Genomic DNA, 22,546 nt, shown 5'->3' with positions numbered 1-22,546 from the left:
GAAAATAACATCTGAATGAATGGATGGTAAAATTGGCATGCTTCTAGTAAACGCCAAGAACGAAAACCTAACTTCTTAAGAAAATAAAAACACAGATTACAAACAACGACAATGATAAACAGAGTAGACATTGTCTCAATATTTGCCTCCTTTTCTTCTTGCCTTCTTCGACTTGTTTTTCTTAACTCTCATTTTCTGACCCTCTTTAACGCCGTTGCCTTGTTCACATTCCACTTCTTTGTTTACTTCTTGAGCAATATTGGCTTGTTCACTAAGCTTCATCCCCTTCTTTCGCTGAAGAAACTGAACAAGTCCCGCAAGGGCTATATCCGGTTCATCGCTTTTCATGAGCTCCTCTGCCACCTCGGCCGGAGTCACCTCCACCGCCATTATCATCTCCTCGATTTCTCCGAACAAAGGGTGGCTTTTGATTTGAAGATAGTTAAAAGCAAGAGTCTTGAACCCGCAAGGCGTGCAATAGGACATGTGTATGTGCATGTCCATTCGACCAGGTCTCAACAATGCAGGATCTAGTTTGTCCTTGTAGTTGGTCGTAAACACTATTATCCTTTCATCTCCACAGCTTGACCACAGCCCGTCAATGAAATTAAGCAATCCAGATAAGGTCAGCTTCAGAAAAGATGAAAAAAAAAAGAAAACGCCATTACTATTTTAGTTAAGCAAATGAAATTGATCGTTTAGAAAGAGACGATCTTTTAAAAATGTTTGTGTGGCAACAGAACATGCTTGTTACATGTCAAAAGGAGGAATTGAATAATCTCGCAATGTTATGTGTTAGTCAAACAAATTACATGCATTGTCACAACATATATAAAGTAATTACGCTAATACTTATGATTCACTAGTACGTGATAGTTTGACAAATTACATATATCTTCAGAAAGATGGAACATTTCTGCAGGAGGATAATCTTCCATGGTGCATGTATCGATTGAAAACAGTAGCCTATTTGGTTCTAGAACTTTAGCCCATAATTCTTATTTTGCTCTCTAAAAAACATTTAAATAAAAAGAAGTTCTCGTCAACATCATAAAATTTGAATTCAGAATTAAAATGACTGACTTGAACGTGTAAATATGGGCCATTATTGATTGGTTTTTTTCTATATCAGTAGAATTCTCCCACAAAGATAGTGATTATGCTTAGTATATTATTTGTAACTGAATTTCTTATACAAGAGCAAACGCATTATCCAAATGAAGAATCAAAAAAGAAAACCTAAACTCACCTGGCAGTCACTTTCGTTGTACCCTCCACGTCTTCTGTCTTCCAATTCAACACTGCAATCAATGTCCTCAATCACAAGAATTGACCTGTTTTCAGTGGAAACCAAGAGCCTCCTAAGCTCCGAGTTGCTCTGCAGTTGCGTGAGCTCCAAGTCATAGATGTTAAACTTGAGGTAATTCGCCATGGCCGCAACCAAGCTCGACTTCCCCGTACCCGGAGGCCCGTACAACAAGTACCCTCTTTTCCACGCCTTCCCAACTCTCTTATAAAACTCCTTCCTCTTCACAAACCTCTCCAAGTCATCAATCACCTCCTTCTTCAGCCTCTCGTCCATCGCCAGCGTCTCGAACGTCGACGGATGGCGAAAATCTACCGAACTCCACGAATTCCCAAGCGACGTCAGCTTCAGCACCTTTTTCTCGTCGTTCATCCCCTTTGCCTTGTCTAACACGTAAGGCAGATAAGAGTTCAAGATCTTGTCCTTGAACTTCTTGTGGAAACTGAGGTTGAAACTCTTGCGCTCGGATGTTTCCGTCGACTGATTACAAGTTTCGAAATCGTAACACGATTTCGTGGTCTCAGTGCAGAGGAATTCCCACACTAAGCGGATTCCTTCGAACTCGTCGACGATCTTCTCCCCCTTGTTGATGGTGACGGAGATGTTTTCGTCACGTGGGGTTTTGGAGACTTTGAGGCTTTCATTGGAGGGTGTGATTTTTGTGCTCAAGTATGTGTCTGAAGCTCGGTAGACTTCGTTTATGGACAAAGCACCGTTGGAATATTCGTCGATGGTGAGAGTTATTTGCGAAGAGAGATTGCCAAGTAGGCCTCCGATTAAGGCCAAGATTTTGTCTCGGAAATGTTGTGGTATGATTTGATTGGTTATGGTGTGTAGCTCATTGAACACCGTACGAGCCAGCATTGCCGAGGCGGCAAATGCGGTGTATGTTGATAAGATTTCTGTTGTTGAAGGAAGGCTTGTCAAGGATAACATCTTTTGAGTGTTGATGATAGAAAGGGATTTTTTGGTTTGTAGAGTGGAATTAGTAAAGTGTAGGGGGAGTTATTTGTGTTGTGTCACAAAAATTGTGGTAACCATATATATGTGTTTCCGTTGATAACATGGCTTACCGGGTACGCTTGTAAGATTCTTTCTTCAAAAGCTTTGGACTCGGCCAAGTGGTGAAGAGGTCAACCACTCGGAGAACAGAGTCATCAGGAAGGTATGATTGCAACGTCAAAAACGTGGCAGAGAAAAGAGAAAAAATTTTGAAAAAAATTTTTTTTTTTTTTTTTTTTTTTTTTTTTTTTGGTTTTGTTATTGTTTTACAAAGGATTCTCATTCTCAAAGAAGCCTTTTGTTTATCATTTTTACTTTATGGAGCCTTTTCTACCCAAAAATGCCAAAAAAAAAAACCCTACATAGGGCCTTAAATTAAAGAGACACAGGCCCGGTCTAGTAATGTTTTGTTAACGGCCATAACCACTTCTCCATTTAAGTTTTGAGTTAAATTGCGTTCGGTAAAAAACCTCAAAAGTGATTGTGCAAGAAGTTTGAGGGTTCCCACAACAGAAGCTAAAAGTCGGTGGAAGGTTGCTTCTATTTATGGCTTATGCAGAAAGCTGTAGGATCCTTTTAATGAATTTTTTTAAAACTCAAATTATCCCTGTTTAATTATCACAATTTCAATAAAGACTCTTATCAGTCTCATCACCTCTCTCTCTTCTCTCTCATTTTTTTTTTTTAAAAAAGTTAAACAAATATTTCTTAATAACAAACAAAATTATACATATTTAAATTTTATATAATATCTATTTTAGTCATCTTAACTACACACAATAATTCAACCTCACAATTTACGAAACGCTATTACACTGCTTTTAGAACTAGCAACACTTGTATAATTATACTTTATCAAACACTCAACTACTTTTTGTAACAACTTTTTTTTTTTCAGCATAGCTAACAATAATTTTTCTAAAATCTAAGCACTACCAAACTAGCCCACAGTCAAATCCATTGGTACATGATGGCTGTTCAATATTCTTTGGTGAAGCTCATCACTCATGGTCTTGAATTCACAAGATATTATGGGTCCGTTTAGTTTGCTGATTTGAGTTGAGATGTGACTTTATGTGAGAGTTTTTTACTATAGTAAAAAGTTAGATGTGACTGTTTCTGAGAGCTTTTTACTATAACAAAACTTGAATTCTAAACTTGAATCGGTGAAATGAACGGGACCTGTATAATTTGTAAAAGTTTGAAGTTTAAAATGTCTTTAGTGTCATATCTTAATAATTGTAAATTTGATATGGTGTTCCTTTTTGAGAAAATGATTAAGGGGACGTTTGGTTCATGGATTCAGAACCATAATTCAAAATCATTCTCGTTTTACCTGTATTTTTTGTGAGAGAAAATACTGTAGCGAGCCACGAACCATGATTCGAATTATGACACGAATCCTCATTCTAAACGTCCCCTAAGTCCCATTTGTTTAGTGGAGTTGACTAAGGAGCGAGAACGTAAAATGTTGAACTTCATCAGAGTTCTTAACTTCTTATACCACTATTTATCTAATATAAATTGATACAGAAACAAAAATCTTCCACTGGGATCAAAACCTTTTATCATAATTGGAAATCTCTTGACTATTATTATTAATTATTTTTATTGTTATTTTTGGTGTTTATATGTATATATTGGAAAAATCCAGAGCCATGCAGTTTAACAATTTTCTCTTTTAAATATGTATTACTAACAATCAATTATTGAGGCCTTAATTTGCTATTTCTGGTTAGCCCCGTATGATTAATAAAAGACAAACGAGTGGATCCAACTACATTTAGAAGCATAATCTAGCAAAATCTGTGGATGTTGATGTAATAATTACTTTCTCCGATTGCCTATTCCCTCGTGCACAATTGTTTAAATATATAGTACTGACAATGAATTATTGAGGCCTTACCTAAATTTGCCTTTTGACTTGAGCCCCGTATGATTAATTGAAGACAAACGAGTGGCTGTGACTCCAATATTTGTATGGCGCAACAAGCAAAAATATCAGTCTGTACTGTAATAATCAAGGTTTTTTGTTTTGTTTTGTTTTATTTTGTTTTTGTTTTGTTTTGAGATTGGATAGATGCCAATGCAGAAAATCCATCTCCAGCCTTACAAATTTCATCTTTCTTCTCCAGCCAAAAAAAGGGACTCGCAAACCAAGGTTGTTCTTCCAGTTAGCAAGTTTCGAAAGGAGGGATCGATCGAAATTATTGCAGTTCATAGAGATGGAATATTTCTTGAGCTATTTATTTGATCTGTTTCTCATCATTTGGATCATATTTCAAGCCTTGGAACTCTTCTCTTTTGCAAGAAGCAAAAAGCTTCCACCGGGACCAAAGCCTTTTCCCATCATTGGAAATCTCTTGCTGCTTGGCAACAAACCCCACAAATCCTTGGCCAAGCTTTCCAAGTCTTATGGCCCGATTATGTGTTTGAAACTTGGCCAAATGACCACTATCATCTTCTCTTCCGCAACTGAGGCCAGAGAAGTCCTTCAAAAGCATGATCAGTTCTTCTCCAACCGAACAATCCCAGACGCGACCCGCGCCTCCAATCGTAGTGATTTTGGCGTGGTGTGGCTACCTGTTTCCCCTAGTTGGAGAAAACTTCGAAAAATATGCAACTCACATTTGTTTTCCGCTAAGGTTCTTGATGCCAACATGAACCTAAGGCAAACGAAGGTACGAGAGCTACTAATAGCCCGTTTAGTTCACTGATTTGAGTTAAAATGTGATTTTATGTGAGAATTTTTTACTGCAGTAAAAAAGTTAAATGTGACTGTTTTTGAGAGCTTTTTAATGTAACAAAACTTAAATTCTGAACTCGAGTAAGTGAACTAAACGGGACCTTAAATGATGTCCATAAAAGCTCGCAAGCGGGTGAGGTAATGGATATTGGGAAAGCAGCTTTCAAAACTTCCCTGAATCTGTTGTCCGCCACTTTTTTTTTTTCAATATGGAATATTTAGCCGATCACGCTTCGGATACAATAAGAGAGTTCAAGGAGATTGTTTGGAATATCATGGAACAAATTGGAAAACCAAATTTGGCTGACTATTTCCCTGTGCTTAGAAAGGTTGATCCTCAAGGAATTAGGAGGCGAACGACTATTTGCTTCCGCGAAACCATGGACTTCTTTTGCCATATTATCAACCAAAGGTTGCAGCTAAGAGAGAAGATTGGTTATAGATTCGAAGAAAATGATATCTTTAGATTCTCTTATCAACATGATGATCAATAAAGAAAGCAAAGATGATGATAAGCTTGATAGAACCACGATAGAACATTTGTTGCTGGTAGGCTTATTTTATTCTTTTTTTTTTAATATTAATTTTCTTGATAGTTGATATAGATACACAAACTTATATAACAATATTTTTCTCATGAAAGTAAAAGAAAAAAAAAAATGTTAATACTAATGTGATCACACTTGAAAGTTGATTGACACTATTCTACTATGATGAGTTAGGATTTGTTCACGGCGGGCACTGAGACGACTTCAGCCACACTGGAGTGGTCAATGGCTGAGCCATTAAAAGCCCCAGAGATTAATGTCAAGAGCCAAAGCAGTGTTAGAGCAAGTTACTGGCAAAGGAAACGAAATGAAGGAACGCAAAAATAAATGTATACAAATAACAAAAAAATTAACTCAAAATTAAACGCGTATTATTTTAAAAAAAATAAAGTCAAAGAAGAAAAAAACTAAAATATTCAGAGAAATATCTAAGAAAGAAACAATATCATTATAGAAGAAAATAAAAACTAAATCAGTAAATAATGAAAGAGAGAACACAAAAAGCAAGAGCTTTTAAAAGAACGATGATAAAACTGTAGGTGATGGATCTAACCCCATCTGTAAAGGGAAATTTTTTTGTTAAAACAAAAATTTTCCGCTATAAATATACGTAAATACTAGCGAAGAACATGTACGGTAAACAAATATGGAAATGGAAGAGAACAAACCAGCAGCACCCAAAAAAACGTAAAAGAAAAAAATAGAAACAAAATAAATAGAGTCGAAAAAAACGTCGCTTAAGAGCAAAAAAAAGAAGAAGAAAATTTCTTAAAAAAAAAGGAAAAGAAATCCATATATGTGCGAAGAAAATAGAGCAGAAAGAGAGGGAAATAATGGAAAAGGGAACACAGAGAGCAAGAGATTTCAGAGGCAAAAGAAGAAAACTCGGTGGTGGAAAAGAATAAGAAAAGCAACATGATTAACCCTATCTGTAAAGGAGAAAAAAAATCTGAAGAAAAATATCAACATTCAGACCCGAGAGAAGAAAAAGAAATTTGAAGAACCAAAAAAATCCGAAAAACTGAGAGAAGGAAAAAAAATACCACCATTCAGACAGTGAAGGAAGAAGAGGAAAAACCATTTTTCTGGCAAAAGAGAAAAATACAACATGAACAAATCACTCTCTCTCTCTCAACAGAAACAAACCAACTTCCCACGTGTCCCTTTCTCTCCCTCGACAGAAAAGCAACTGAAAAAGCTATCCCACATTAATTATTTCTTTCATTTCCTTTTTTTTTAAGTTCCATTTTCGAGTAAGGCTTTTAATCACTAAAAGGACAAAAATGCCCCAAGCAACAGCAAATGAAGAAAAGGGCATAAACGTAAAAACACATAAATTATTCAGTGTAAAAGGATACACGCATGCATATCTCAAATGAGGAGGAAAAAATGGGAGAATACTGTTCGTAACACTGTACAGTAGTGTAAAAGGATACACACGGAAATATCTCAAATGAGGAGGAAAAAAATGAAAAAAACACTATTTGTAACACTGTATAGTGAACAATAACCCATCAGACTCTCCTTTAGAATATGTATAACATGTCTTTTAAAACTAATTAGGCCGTTTGTTTTAAACTCCAACGATTACCATATATTATTAAAATAAATAAATAATAAAAAAGAACATTCACAGCAATTGCTCACAAATTATATATATATTTTTAAGAGCCTTAAATTCAGTTTGGTCTTTCTTTTAGAGTGTAATTTGAGTATAGTTTTTGAGTTAAATTTGAGTTAAAATTATAACTTGAATAAAGTTGAGTAACGTTGAATAAAATTGAAACTTAAAAAAACGTGAACTTGAATAAAGTTGTAACTTGAGTTTAAACTTTTTTTGAGTTTTGTTACAAAAGAACAACCCCAGAGTTTAACTTAAGTATAATTCTTGAGTTAAATTTGAGTTATAATTTGAGTTGAACTTGTAACTTGAGTTTGTGTTTGGTTGTTTACATTTGAGTTATGGTTTGAGATAAAAATCTTTTTGAGTTTATGTTTGAGTGAGTCAAAACTTGAATTTATATTTAGATAGTATTTTAATAAAAACTTAATGCTGATGAAAAATTTTAATAGGGTATATGGGTCGGGTTTTATTCGTCTTTTCGTTGTCAACGCATAAAAAAAATCATCTCAAACAGAATTAAAACGAAAAAGTTATAGCATTTTTAAGAATAGAAAAAATACTGTTCATTAATTTGAGTTCGAGTTTCTGAACTCGAGTTGAAGATGAAACTTAAACTCGAGTTTTAATCATAAACTCAAATTTAAATTTAAAAAAACATAAACTCAAATAAAATTATAACTCAAATTATATTTTTTTTGAGTTTTTCACTCAAAAAAACAAGCCAATATCTCAATTGTTTCTGATTACAAGAACGAATTTCGCTCCTTTTGAAAAAGATGGTACAGATTAAAAATTTAAAAATAAAAAAGAAAAAAAGAACGAAAAGAGCTGCCCGTCTAGCTCAGTCGGTAGAGCGCAAGGATAACCTTGTGGTCGCAGGTTCGAACCCCACGGTGGGCGTTACATTTATTATTATCAATTATTACCTGAAATATCGAAGAAATTCTATCAACTTCCGGGATAAAATCGGTATATATCGGAATGTATTAATAAAAATATTAATTTTGTAGAGGTTGTATTGTATTTTTTTCTTATACAAACTTGTTTATTTTATGCATCTTTTTTTTAATGTTTATAATATTTTAAAACGTCAAAAAGAAATATTAAGTGTTAAAATAAATATTTATAGTTTTTATAATATTTTTTTGTTGATATTTTTACCAACATCGAATTTTTTTTTTTAAATTTCTTTAAATTTAGAGTATCAATATTTTCATCATTGGTTTTATGATTATAAAACATGAAAACTTAAATGTGTTTTGTCATATACTCGTATTGTTCATACTTTGTACTTGTAGGATCAAAGCGCTAACGAAAAACAACGGATATTGTAAGTTACATATACTTCAAAGTTCAGCCTTGGTTTTATAAAAAAAAAAAAAAAAAAGAGTTGATGCCTTGGTAAGCCCTCTTCCCTTTAATTAATTTAAGATTTTTTTGCACAATTGTCTCTGAACTTTTTGTGATTTAGTAAAATACTCCACAAACTTTTAATTTTGATAATCGACCTCCTAAACTTATAAAATTATTACAATGTGTCCCATTTAACTAAATTTGTTAGGATTTTTTATTAGATTTAAGAAATTAAAAGTTGAGAAACTTAAAGATTTGTGTATACACTTGAATTGGGATGTCATAATTTTTTGTTGAATGTGCTTTTCAACACTAATTTAACACAATCATCATTAAAATATGATATTTTACAGGTTAAGGGGGCAATTTGTCAAAATGAACAGTTTAACTTATACAAATTTAGGAGTAAATTTGTAAAATACCCATTAATTTATGGCGTTCTCCAATTGCCTATTCCCTTTTGTATATTACTAACAATTAGTCATTGATGCCTTAATGCGCTTTTTTGGATCAAGTCCCGTATGATTAATAGAAGACAAAGGAGTCGCTCCAACATTGGTATGGTGCAAACAAGAAAAAGATCCGTTTGTTCTAGTTCTTTTATCGACATCTCCGCAATCTATTGTACCTAGACAAAGTTAATTAGCCGATAAAATTGATTGATGCGAATGCAGAAAGTCCACCGCCGGACTTACAAACATCTGATCACTTTCTATTTATTTTTTCAGCCCAAAAAAAAAAAAATCCTCCAAAGCGAAGGTGCTCTTTATTTGGCAACCAGAGATCCATCAGAATTAATTCAGATCATCGAGATGGAATATTTCGTGAGCAGTTTATTTTATCTTTTTCTCATCATTTGGATTCTAGTTAAAGCCTTGGAACTATTCTCTTTTGCAAGAAGCAGAAAGCTTCCACCGGGCCCAAAACCTCTTCCCATAATTGGAAACCTCTTGGAGCTTATTGGTGACAAATCCCACAAATCCTTGGCCAAGCTTTCCAACTCTTATGGCCCGATTATGCATTTGAAACTCGGCCAAATAACGACAATCGTTGTCTCTTCCGCTGCAGTGGCCAGAGAAGTCCTCCAAAGGCACGATCGGCTCTTCTCCAACCGAACAGTCCCAGACGCGATCCACGCATCCGATCATAGTGAGTTTAGCCTGCCGTGGATGCCTATTTCCCCAACTTGGAGAAAACTCCGAAAAATATGCAACTCGCATTTGTTTTCCGCTAAGGTTCTTGACGCCAACATGAGCCTGAGGCACAAGAAGGTACAAGAGCTACTAGCCGATGTCCATAAAAGCGCGAAAGATGGCGAGGCAGTGGATATTGGGAAAGCAGCTTTCAAAACTTCCCTGAATATTTTGTCCACCACTTTTTTCTCTATGGAATATTTCGCCGACCATGCATCGGACACGGTCCGAAATTTCAAGGAGATCGTTTGGGGTATGGTGGAAGAAATTGCACGACCGAATGTGGCCGACTATTTTCCTATCCTCAGAATGGTTGACCCTCAAGGAATTAGGAAGCGAACTACTATTCACTTCCGCAAAACCTTGGACTTGTTCGGCAATATCATCAACCGAAGGTTGCAAATAAGAGAAAAGATCGGTTCGACCCAAGACATTGATATGTTAGATACTCTTATTAACATGACGATCAATAAAGAAAAGCTGGAAGATCATGATCAGCTTGACAAGACCACAATTGAGCATTTATTACTGGTACGCGTACTTTATTATATTTCTGCTTCTTGTATTAATGTTCTTGATAGTAATTGACATAGGTAAATACTTTTATAACAATATTTTTCTCAAGAAAATTAAAAAAAAAAGTCTTATATTAATGTGATCACACTTGGAAGATGATGAGAAATTATAACATGAGACAGGATTTGTTTGGCGCGGGTACTGAGACGACTTCAGCCACATTGGAGTGGTCAATGGCTGAGCTACTAAAAGCCCCAGAGATCTTGTCAGAAGCCCAAGCAGAGCTTGAGCAAGTTATTGGCAAAGGAAACCAAGTGAAGGAATCCGACATAGCTCGGCTTCCTTACTTACAAGCCATTGTCAAAGAAACCCTTCGCTTGCACCCAACAGTTCCGTTGCTGCTTCCCCGTAAAGCTGCGAAGGACGTCAAAGTCTTCGGCTACACCATACCGAAAGGCGCACAAGTTATAGTCAATGTGTGGGCCATTTCCAGAGACTCCACCATTTGGGAGAACCCCGAAAAGTTCATGCCAGGGAGGTTTCTGGATTCAAATATTGATGTGAGAGGTCACGACTTTGAATTCACTCCCTTTGGCGCGGGACGAAGATTATGTCCTGGCTTGCCTTTGGCAATTCGGATATTGCCTTTGATGTTGGGTTCATTGCTTCACTCCTTTGATTGGATGTTGGAAGATGGGGTTACTCCAGAGACTATAAACATGGAAGACAAATTTGGCCTCACGTTGCAGATGGCTCAGCCTTTGCGAGCCATCCCTAGGTCAATCAATACATAATGTATATACGTACGCACACTACTTTTTGCAAGTGAAATCATAAGGCGACTATCCAAATTTCCATTTTTTTTCCCTTTGTTTACCCGATAATATATTTTGACACATTATCTTATCTTAATTAATAAAAAGCCACGAGTTCATTAAAAAAAAAAAAAAAAAAAAAAAAGCCGCGAGAATCCATAAGGCGCGCAGGGTTGTATGTTTAGTCATGTATGACGTACAGATTGTTTAACAACAATCGATGATCTACATTTCGTTTTGGTAAACAACACAGTGAAGAATTTGAAACGACAACATAATGAAAGATATAAAACGACATGTCGTGTCCAAATGAATACTGTAAACAACCATAATGATAAACTCATAAGGTGGGTTATTGCCTGAGGCATCTTTTTTTCTTTGCTACTATCTTATTCATAAAATATGTCATAACATGAATTATGTTCTCTATAATTAATTATTTAATGTGCATCCTACCCTCTTTTCTTTAACAGTGCATTATGGACATTATATTACTTATCGTAATTTATAATCTTAAAATACAAAAGTCATGAGATGAATATTAGAAAACCTTTAAATAAATAAAAAAAATTTTACCAGCCAGCGGAAAGGACCTCGCACTCTCCATTAATAGTAAGTAAGCCTTCACGTACGGAGTATACATATCCTTGTCAAGTCTTTTGGCAACGAAAATATCAGAATTGATGCAAATCTTAGAGGAATATGGAATATTTCTTGAGTTGTTTGTTGTATTTTTTTCTCGTCATTTGGTTCATAGTTCAAGCCTTCCAGCTATTTTCTTACACAAGAAGCAAGAAGCTTCCACCGGGACCAAAACCTTTCAATGGGTGGCCAAAATTGCAACCAACAGTTAGAAGGTGGAGAATTTTCACTTTGACAATGATACATGAAAGACAAGTTTGGCCTCATCCTCACTACAATACACATTTACACGTTCTTCTTAGGACTCTTTTATAACGTTGGACCTTTAATCATTCATTGATATGAAAAGTTAATTCACGAAATTTTTTTGTCCCCCTCGATTTGGTTCCGTTGAAGCTCAATAGGTCATCGAGAAGGCTCATGGCCTAGCTTTGTGACTTCCATTGCACTTGGGCAGGTACTAAGCTAACTTATACTCAAGTGGTGGAGCCTACGTCATTATTTGTGGAGAGAAAGAGAAAAATATGTCAAGATTTGAGATGAATTAAAATTAATAGGCCAATAGTTTACATAAGTTAATAAACATGCCAAATTACTGTTTTCGTCCATAATTTATCTGATTATTAACCATAACTTATCTGGTTATGAACCATAACTTGACAAGTTTGTCCATAACTTATCTGGTTATGAACCATAACTTGACAAGTTATGACCTATTAATTTTTATAACTAAAAATTGACCTATATATTTTCTTAAGCTTTTCATATTGGCCTATTTCCTACCATTTCCCTTATTTGTGGTTGTCGGGCCTGCATTCGCGCGTCCCCTGTCCCAATTGCTAGCTAGCCCAAAGCTTTTTGTGGTTGTCGGGCCTGCCTTCGCGCGTCCCCTGTCCCAATTGGTAGCCCAAAGCTTTACTTGTGACAATGACTGCTAAAACGACAAAACTTGCATGATCAAGACAATTAAAAAAAAAAAACGTTTTATTCAAACTGGGACGATTTGTCAAAGTGGAAATCCCAAATTTGTTGAAATATTAGGCTTATGATAGATTCAGTCATTATTAATGGCTTGTACAAAACTTGAAAAAACAACGTTTTTATTCAAAATGGGACGATTTGTCAGAAGTGGAAATCCCAAATTTGTTTTGTTGAAATATTAGGCTTATGATAGATTCAGTCATTATTAATGGCGCATACAGATATAGACTGACTATAATTTATACCAAGTAATGTGATTTATAAAAGATAAGGGTTGACGTGGTTGTGTGGCTATATGCTTATGCTACAAGTTTTAAATTAACCAGACTTCTTGTTCTAATTTCAGCGACTCACTCTTAACCACATATTTCTGCGACTTTTACTAATTAGTGTTCCGTGCAATCAACTTCAAACAGTTTCCATTTAAGAAATAGGCAATGAAATCGTTCCTCGTGAAAAAGGGCCAAATCTGAATTTTTTTTTTTCCTCCCCACATGAACAAAAAATGTCAAACATTATATATATTGCAAATAGTGAAGGGGAAATACCAGTCCTAATCATAACTCAACCATATTATGGTGATCTTCCTCTGTCTGTAACAGGGAAGAGACTGGAGAGACAGATAACAAGAAGGGGGTAATTAAGAGATGTATATTTTCACCAGTTTATTGTGTCTTGTTCTCATCCTTTGTATCTCAATTCAAGCCTTCAATTCATTTGCAAATCGGCCCAGAACCAAAAATCTACTTCCACCTGGTCCAAAACCTCTTCCCATCATAGGAAACCTGTTGGAGCTCGGTGACAAACCCCACAAGTCCTTGGCCAGGCTTTCCCAGACTTATGGTCCGATTATGAGTCTTAAACTCGGCCAACTAACGTCAATTGTCGTTTCCTCACCAACCATGGCTAAGGAAGTCTTACAAACACACAGCCAGTTCTTCTCCAACCGAACAATCTCAGACGCAGCCCGCGCCTCCAAACACTGCGAGTTCAGCATGATTTTTTTACCCGTCTCAACTTCATGGAGAGACCTACGGAAAATACTCAACGTCCACTTGCTTGCCAGCAAGGTTCTTGATGCCAACATGAATCTGAGGCACAACAAGGTACAAGAGCTCCTATGTGATCTCAGAAATAGTGCTGAGGCCGGTGAGGCGGTGGAAATTGGAAACGCTGCTTTCAAAGCTTCTTTAAGTCTGTTGTCCACCACCTTTTTCTCTATGGATTTAGCTGATCCGAATTCCAACAATGTAAGAGAGCTAAGGAAGACCGTTTGTAGTACTCTTGAAGAGTTGGGAAAACCGAATCTCACAGACTATTTCCCGTTTCTTAGGTGGATTGATCCCCAAGGCATTAGGAGGCGCACCAATGTTCACTTCCGAAAAATGCTGGACTTGTTTGATCATATCATCAACCAAAGGTTGCAACTCAGGGAAATGGGTGATTCTGTGAAAGAAAATGATATATTGGACACTCTTATCAACATGATGGTGATCAATGAAGAGAAGAAAGAAAATGATCACCTAAACAAAACCACACTTGAACATTTCTTGATGGTAAGCCGAGCTGTTATACTACTATATATTTGGGGTTCTTTTTTTTATTTTATTAAAATTAAAGTATTCAATATATGTCTCATTTTTATTGTCGAATTTCAATTTTTGAAGGTCTTATTATGATGGTTTAGACGTTTATAATACAAAAGTCATTCCGCTCCAAAATAGAAAGTTTCAATGAGTAGGCCTTTCATTAAATGAAAAAATGTGTATTCCCTAAATGCCCTTCTCCTTTTCTCTCAAATTAAAAGGAAAAACGTTTGAAAAGGAGGAGCTAAATCCCCTCCTTCGCTGGGCAGTCACGAGGGAACGTTGCCGGCCAAAGTTCACCGGCGGCACCGCCTTTCACCGCCGGAGAATGCCCCTACCGACGTCGACAATCGCCGGCATCCATGGTGATTAATAGTCCGAGCATTATTCTCTCAAATCTTGTATTTTTTATGCTTAATTCATTGTTTGAATGCTGGGTAATCGTGGTTTGGTATTTTATTTGAAAAACCAACAAGAATCATGCTATTTCATGGCCTCTTCGGAGTTGAGTAATCTGCAAAATCGAAGAAACTCACGTCTGTCATTTCTTTCCGTTCTGACTGGTGGGAGCGGTAAGAAACCTGAGTTCGGTCAGAAAGTTTTTACTTGTGTGTCCTGTAAGAAAATTGCCAACCGGTCTTTCCAGTAAGAAAGATCTGATTGGGCATAATTTTTAAGGATATTTTGGTCATTCATTCTTATCCCAGGAATAAAAAAAATAAAAATTGAAATTCCATTTATAACGGGTCTACGAATTGAATGGGTGTACATTTGGGGCCTATTGACTTAAAAAATCCGTTTTAATTAGAATGTTATTTGCTTAGTCACTACTCTTGGTGCTAAAGCTGAAAAACAAGGAGAGTGTGCGCGGTAATATTAAAAAAATAAGTCAAACAAAAAAAAAATGTTCTCTTGGTACATAAAAACCTTTTGATTAACTTTTCATCATAACAAAAGGGGGAAAAATATGTGAGAATTGAGATCAACCGCACCAATTGCTTGGCAAAAAAAAAAAAAAAAACTCACAATTGTAGAAATATCACGAGCAGAAATAAGATAATGCACATTTTGATTTGGATCTTTTCAATTTCTCCTAAATATACAACCAGTAACAGCCTACATATACGTGCTCATAAGACCTCATTATTAATTCCAATCAAATTCTTGGCACAAAAATTCATATGTTCATTGCAAAAATAACAGCAATCTAGTACTATACATGTTCTCTTGTTCTTGAATTTGCTTTTATGTTTCTTTGGATTGTTTGATCATAAATTTGGAATGTATGAAATAGGATATATTTGAAGCCGGCACTGAAACAGCTTCATCCACATTGGAGTGGTCAATGGCTGAGCTACTAAAAGCCCCAGAGATCATGTCAAAAGCCCAAGCAGAGCTAGAGCAAGTTATTGGCAAAGGAAACCAAGTGAAAGAATCAGACATAGCTCGGCTTCCTTACTTGCAAGCCATTGTCAAAGAAACCTTCCGCTTGCATCCTGCAGCCCCATTATTGGTTCCTCGCAAAGCTGAGAGTGAAGTTGAAGTCTGTGGGTATACCATCCCGAAGGATTCTCAAGTGCTAGTCAATTTATGGGCCATGGGAAGAGACCCCAACATCTGGGAAAATCCCCACAAGTTTATGCCGGAGAGATTCTTGAAATTGAACATAGATGTTTTAGGCCACGATTTTGAGCTCATTCCCTTTGGTGCCGGGCGGAGAATATGTCCCGGGTTGCCATTGGCAATGCGAATGTTGCACTTGATGTTGGGTTCTTTGCTTCACTCCTTTGATTGGAAGTTGGAGGATGGGGTTAACCCGGAAACTTTGAACATGGAAGGCAAGTTCGGGATCACCTTACAAATGGCTCAGCCTTTGCGAGCACTCCCTATGGCGCCATGACCAATTGCTTCCTCATGAAAACTTTCGTGGGATACATGTTACGTATCATGTATTTCATTGTCTATACCGTGTTGCTACCATTTTGGAAAAAAAAAAATGATGATGGATTGATGGTGTTAATTATAATAATACTATTACGAGAGTAAAAGTTTGTGTCATGTAAAACCACATATAAATGAAGATATTAGACTAATAAACCTTGTAAATCTGCTTGATGAAGAGAGCAAATACTGGATTTGTTATTTCGATCATATCATCTTGCTGCGTACGTCAGTTTCCTTGCAATTTCAATGTATCATCAGTAATTACAAGAATGGCTGAATATCTATCTTGCTCTATATTTAGTTTTTTAGTTTTTTTTTTTTTTTTTGCCATTTATTTCATGGCATGGTACCTTCTGTAAAGCTTAAAAATATAACCCGAGTCCCATACGCTTACCGTAAAGCTGCGAAGGACGTCAAAGTCTTCGGCTACACCATACCGAAAGGCGCGCAAGTTATAGTCAATGTGTGGGCCATTTCCAGAGACTCAACCATTTGGGAGAAGCCCGAAAAGTTCATGCCAGGGAGGTTTCTGGATTCAAATATTGACGTGAGAGGTCAGGACTTTGAATTCACTCCCTTTGGCGCGGGACGAAGACTATGTCCTGGCTTGCCTTTGGCAATTCGGATATTGCCTTTGATGTTGGGTTCATTACTTCACTCCTTTGATTGGATGTTGGAAGATGGGGTTACACCAGAGACTATAAACATGGAAGACAAATTTGGCCTCACGTTTCAGATGGCTCAGCCTTTGCGAGTCATCCCTAGGTCAATCAATACATAATGTCTATACGTACGTACACTACTTTTTGCAAGTGAAATCATAAGGCGACTATCCAAATTTCCATTTTTTTTTCCCTTTGTTTACCCGATAATATATTTTGACACATGATCTTATCTTAATTAATAAAAAGCCACGAGTTCATTAAAAAAAAAAAAAAAAAGCCGCGAGAATCCATAAGGCGCGCAGGGTTGTATGTTTAGTCATGTATGATGTACACATTGTTTAACAACAATCGATGATCTACATTTCGTTTTGGTAAACAACACAGTGAAGCATCTGAAACGACAACATAATGAAAGATATAAAACGACTTGTCGTGTCCAAATGAATACTGTAAATAACCATAATGATAAACTCATGTGACCTGAAAGATGATGCGTCACTAATGCCTAATGCCTTGGTTTTTCTGCTTCACTCCTTTGAACAATGGAAGTTGGAAGGTGGGTTGACGAATTTGTGTGTTTTGTTGGAGACTGTTTCTGGTTCCATATATATTGAAATTCCAATCTTAAATATAGCTCTGCATAAAGTTAAGGTAATCTTCTCTGTGTCACTATCCTGATTTTAGACTTGTATTCATAGGCTTACCGAAATGTATAGGCTAGTTCATTTTATCGATTCGAGTTTTTAGTTTAAGGTTTTTACAGTGAAAAATTTTCAAAAAATGTCATATCTAACTTTTTCTACTACAGTTAAAACTTCTCAGAAAATATCTTAGTTCGAATTAAAAATTTAAATCCGTAAAGAGAACGATGCCATAGTAGATCAATTAAAACGTCTCACTTTTATCCTTAATCCCACTGTGGTCCATGACTTTTAAAACATCCCACAATTGATCCTAAAGTTTTACTCTGTTTCAATTTCAGCACTTTTATTAATTAAGTATTAAATATTTATCGGAATCTATTTAAATTAGAGACTAAAATTGAAAATAGTTAAAATTTAAGGACTATTTGTGGAAAATAATCTTTGTTTTGGGTATTATTTTAGTTCTAAAACTTTAGATGTTTTTAATTTTTGTCCCTAATTTTCACAGATTATATTAAATATTCAACACCGAACTCATAGAAGGATCAAAACAGAAACAAAGTAAAACCTTGGGGCCAACTGTGAGATGTTTTAAAATTCAAAAACTAAAGTGAAATTTAAGATAAATCTCGGGATCATTTGTGAGATTAACCCCTTAAATTTTCAAATGAATGTGGCATAAAACGTATTACATTTTAAGGAGTAAAACACAATTTAGAAGGCAGAAAAAAATGAGAACACAAAACAACATTTAATATATATAATAAATATTGTTATACTAAATATTGTTTTGTGTTTTCATTTCTCTATCTGCAATGGTGAATGGATCCTAATAATAACAACGGGGGCGTGCAAGTCTGCCGAGTCGATCTCAACCCTCTTAAGCAACACTAACAATTTTTCCCTCAATCCAACCTAATCTACTGACCGGCCAATGATGATTTCGCCACTGACAATGGCTTTTTGAGATGAATGGGCAAATTGGGATTATGATTGTATATTTAATTTATTGTTTATGGGTTTGGACAATTTTGATTGTTTATGATTTGTAAATCAATTTCGTGAAACATACCCTTCAAGTGATCAAGTAACAAAATAATAACAGAGAAAATATATTACTTTTACAGGATTAAGTAGCAACTAATTTATTACACTTCGGCTGATTCTTCTTAGATTTGAGAAGTGTTGATAAGCTCAAAGGGAGTTTAGAGATGGCGTTTAGTTTTAGATTTGAAGGAAGGATTTGATTAGATGCAATGGTCTTCATTTTTCTTTCTATGGGAAGAATCATTTTGGCCATAGATATTGAATCCAAGGGTGCTCACGATTTTGTGCTACCTACCGGTAAGGGCAAAAGGAACCCCCTACTATAGGCTTTCTAATTACTTATACAAGTTGACTTTATTATTATACCATAGACTTGCCCATATATTTTGTACAACATTTTCCCTCTCTTATCTATGCAAAGTCAAAAAGAGTAGAATATAACCCATGAATGATTTATCACTTGTTTTATCTTTTTTTTTTTTTTTTTTTTTTTTTTTTTAATTTTTTTTTCTTTTTTTTTTTTTTTTTTTTTTTTTTTTTTTTTTTTTTTAAATTTCTGATCTCTGTCAAACAATCTAATAATATTTATTTTATATTCTTAAATCCCTCTTTCAACTTTTCTTCTCACATTTTTTAATACTAAACATATAGTGTAGGAAATGAAAATCCTCATAGCCTACGTCATTATTTGTGGTTGTCGGGGCCTGCGTTTGTGCAGCCCCTGTCCCAAATGTTATCCTATAGCTCTACTTGTAAACTGAACCAACAGACTGATGTAAAAATGTGTTGAAATATTAGGCTTATGATAGATTCAGTCATTATTAAGGTAGATGTGATTCATAAAAGATATCAAGGGTTGACGTGATTGTGTGGCTATATGCTTATGCTACAAGTTTTAAATTTACCGGACTTCTTGTTCTAATTTCAGCCACTCACTCTAGCCACATATTTCTGCGACTTTTACTAAATAGTGTTCCGTGCAATCAACTTCAAACAGTTTCCATTCCAGAAAGTGGGCTGCAGGTAATGGAGAGAGGGAAGAGACTTCCTCTGTGTAATTAGTGATCTTCCTAATTACATGTTATGGTGAGGGGGGAAAAACCAGTCCTAATCATAACTCAACCATATTATGGTGATCTTCCTCTGTCTATAACAGGGAAGAGACTGGAGAGACAGAGAACAAGAAGGGGGTAATTAAGAGATGGACATTTTCACCAGTTTATTGTGTCTTGTTCTCATCCTTTGTATCTCAATTCAAGCCTTCAATTCATTTGCAAGTCGGCCCAGAACCAAAAATCTACTTCCACATGGTCCAAAACCTCTTCCCATCATAGGAAACCTGTTGGAGCTCGGTGACAAACCCCACAAGTCCTTGGCCAGGCTTTCCCAGACTTATGGTCCGATTATGAGTCTTAAACTCGGCCAAATAACGTCAATTGTCGTTTCCTCACCAACCATGGCTAAGGAAGTCTTACAAACACACAGCCAGTTCTTCTCCAACCGAACAATCTCAGACGCAGCCCGCGCCTCCAAACACTGCGAGTTCAGCATGATTTTTTTACCCGTCTCAACTTCATGGAGAGACCTACGGAAAATACTCAACGTCCACTTGCTTGCCAGCAAGGTTCTTGATGCCAACATGAATCTGAGGCACAACAAGGTACAAGAGCTCCTATGTGATCTCAGAAATAGTGCTGAGGCCGGTGAGGCGGTGGAAATTGGAAACGCTGCTTTCAAAGCTTCTTTAAATCTGTTGTCCACCACCTTTTTCTCTATGGATTTAGCTGATCCGAACTCCAACAATGCAAGAGAGATAAGGAAGACCGTTTGTAGTGCTGTTGAAGAGTTGGGAAAACCGAATCTCACAGACTATTTCCCGTTTCTTAGGTGGAGTGATCCCCAAGGCATTAGGAGGCGCACCAATGTTCACTTCCGAAAAATGCTGGACTTGTTTGATCATATCATCAACCAAAGGTTGCAACTCAGGGAAATGGGTGATTCTGTGAAAGAAAATGATATATTGGACACTCTTATCAACATGATGGTGATCAATGAAGAGAAGAAAGAAAATGATCACCTAAACAAAACCACACTTAAACATTTCTTGATGGTAAGCCGAGCTGTTATACTACTATATATTTGGGGTTCTTTTTTTTTTTTTTTAAATTAAAGTATTCAATATATGTCTCATTTTTATTGTCGAATTTCAGTTTTTGAAGGTCTTATTATGATGGTTTAAACGTTTATAATACAAAAGTCATTCCGTGACAGTTCCATCAAATTGTGGATAAAAAATTACGTGACTCTCACACATGCAGGGTTTTAATTAGAATGTTATTTGCTTAGTCACTACTCTTGGTGCTAAAGCTGAAAAACAAGGAGAGTGTGCGCGGTAATATTAAAAAAATAAGTCAAACAAAAAAAAAATGTTTTCTTGGTACATAAAAACCTTTTGATTAACTTTTCACAAAAGGGGGAAAAATATGTGAGAATTGAGATCAACCGCACCAATTGCTTGGCAAAAAAAAAAAAAAAAACTCACAATTGTAGAAATATCACGAGCAGAAATAAGATAATACACATTTTGATTTGGATCTTTTCAATTTCTCCTAAATATACAACCAGTAACAGCCTACATATACGTGCTCATAAGACCTCATTATTAATTCCAATCAAATTCTTGGCACAAAAATTCATATGTTCATTGCAAAAATTACAGCAATCTAGTATTATACGTGGTCTCTTGTAGTATTATTACTATACATATACGTGTTCATTGTTTGATCCTAATTTTGGAATGTATGAAATAGGATATATTTGCGGCCGGCACTGAAACAACTTCATCCACATTGGCGTGGTCAATGGCTGAGCTACTAAAAGCCCCAGAGATCTTGTCAAGAGCCCAAGCAGAGCTAGAGCAAGTTATTGGCAAAGGAAACCAAGTGAAAGAATCAGACATAACTAGGCTTCCTTACTTGCAAGCCGTTGTCAAAGAAACCTTCCGCTTGCATCCTGCAGCCGCATTATTGGTTCCTCGCAAAGCTGAGAGTGAAGTTGAAGTCTGCGGGCATACCATCCCCAAGGATTCTCAACTGCTAGTTAATGTATGGGCCATGGGTAGGGACCCCAACATCTGGGAAAATCCCAACCTGTTCATGCCAGAGAGATTTTTGAAATTGAATATAGATTTTGGAGGCCATGATTTTGAGCTCATTCCCTTTGGTGCGGGGAAAAGAATATGTCCTGGATTGCCATTGGCAGCGCGAATGTTGCACTTGATGTTGGGTTCTTTGCTTCACTCCTTTGATTGGAAGTTGGAGGATGGGGTTAGCCCGGAAACTTTGAACATGGAAGACAAGTTCGGGATCACCTTACAAATGGCTCAGCCTTTGCGAGCACTCCCTATGGCGCCATGACCAATTGCTTCCACATGAAAACTTTCGTAGGATACATGTTACGTATATTTCATTGTCTATACCGTGTTGCTACCATTTTGGAAAAAAATGATGATGGATTGATGGTGTTAATTATGAACTGATTTTACTTGTTCTTAAATTATGAACTCATCATAAAACTTGCTACATAATTTAGGAATACTGATATTAATTCCGTAAATCCTTCAGTCACAAAATATGACAGTATATTATTGAGAAAAGTCTTTGACTTAAATAAATAAATTTACGTTATTTAATTTTAAGATTTTCTTGGTGATTATAATATTAGACTAATAAACCTTGTAAATCTGCTTGATGAAGAGAGCAAATACTGGATTTATTATTTCGATCATATCATCTTGCTGCGCACGTCAGTTTCCTTGCAATTTCAATGTATCATCATTAATTACAAGAATGGCTGAATATCTATCTTGCTCTATATTTAGTTTTTAGTTTTTTTTTGCCATTTATTTCATGGCATGGCACCTTCTGTAAAGCTT

The 22,546-nt window shown here is 36.0% G+C and overlaps 5 protein-coding genes and 1 pseudogene across 5 annotated transcripts; 5 read left to right on the top strand and 1 right to left on the bottom strand.

Moving 5' to 3' along the window:
- Nucleotides 1–45: 45 nt before the first annotated feature.
- On the bottom strand, nucleotides 46–2,293 carry LOC21388924 (AAA-ATPase At3g50940). The gene is made up of 2 exons (XM_010107482.2): nucleotides 1,250–2,293; nucleotides 46–630 (listed from the first exon to the last, which is right to left on the bottom strand). The coding sequence occupies exons 1-2, from the start codon at nucleotides 2,240–2,242 to the stop codon at nucleotides 136–138; spliced, it is 1,488 nt and encodes a 495-aa protein (XP_010105784.1). The 5' UTR covers nucleotides 2,243–2,293; the 3' UTR covers nucleotides 46–135.
- Nucleotides 2,294–4,533: 2,240 nt separating this feature from the next.
- On the top strand, nucleotides 4,534–8,538 carry LOC21388922 (annotated as a pseudogene).
- Nucleotides 8,539–9,108: 570 nt separating this feature from the next.
- Nucleotides 9,109–11,174, top strand: LOC21388921 (geraniol 8-hydroxylase). Its single transcript, XM_010107479.2, has 2 exons — nucleotides 9,109–10,303; nucleotides 10,471–11,174. Exons 1-2 carry the CDS (start codon nucleotides 9,242–9,244, stop codon nucleotides 11,080–11,082), a joined length of 1,674 nt encoding a protein of 557 aa, XP_010105781.2. The 5' UTR covers nucleotides 9,109–9,241; the 3' UTR covers nucleotides 11,083–11,174.
- Nucleotides 11,175–13,288: 2,114 nt separating this feature from the next.
- On the top strand, nucleotides 13,289–16,513 carry LOC21388920 (geraniol 8-hydroxylase). The gene is made up of 2 exons (XM_024171830.1): nucleotides 13,289–14,282; nucleotides 15,607–16,513. The coding sequence occupies exons 1-2, from the start codon at nucleotides 13,374–13,376 to the stop codon at nucleotides 16,210–16,212; spliced, it is 1,515 nt and encodes a 504-aa protein (XP_024027598.1). The 5' UTR covers nucleotides 13,289–13,373; the 3' UTR covers nucleotides 16,213–16,513.
- Nucleotides 16,514–16,599: 86 nt separating this feature from the next.
- Nucleotides 16,600–17,037, top strand: LOC112093431 (geraniol 8-hydroxylase-like). The gene has a single exon (XM_024171839.1). The coding sequence runs from the start codon at nucleotides 16,600–16,602 to the stop codon at nucleotides 17,035–17,037; it is 438 nt and encodes a 145-aa protein (XP_024027607.1).
- Nucleotides 17,038–19,605: 2,568 nt separating this feature from the next.
- On the top strand, nucleotides 19,606–22,092 carry LOC21388919 (geraniol 8-hydroxylase). The gene is made up of 2 exons (XM_024171829.1): nucleotides 19,606–20,722; nucleotides 21,423–22,092. Exons 1-2 carry the CDS (start codon nucleotides 19,814–19,816, stop codon nucleotides 22,026–22,028), a joined length of 1,515 nt encoding a protein of 504 aa, XP_024027597.1. The 5' UTR covers nucleotides 19,606–19,813; the 3' UTR covers nucleotides 22,029–22,092.
- Nucleotides 22,093–22,546: the final 454 nt, after the last annotated feature.

The sequence above is a fragment of the Morus notabilis genome, unplaced genomic scaffold (assembly GCF_000414095.1).
Source record: "Morus notabilis unplaced genomic scaffold, ASM41409v2 Scaffold414, whole genome shotgun sequence".
In the NCBI taxonomy this organism is placed as follows: domain Eukaryota; kingdom Viridiplantae; phylum Streptophyta; class Magnoliopsida; order Rosales; family Moraceae; genus Morus; species Morus notabilis.
This window is presented reverse-complemented; position numbering and strand designations above follow the sequence as displayed.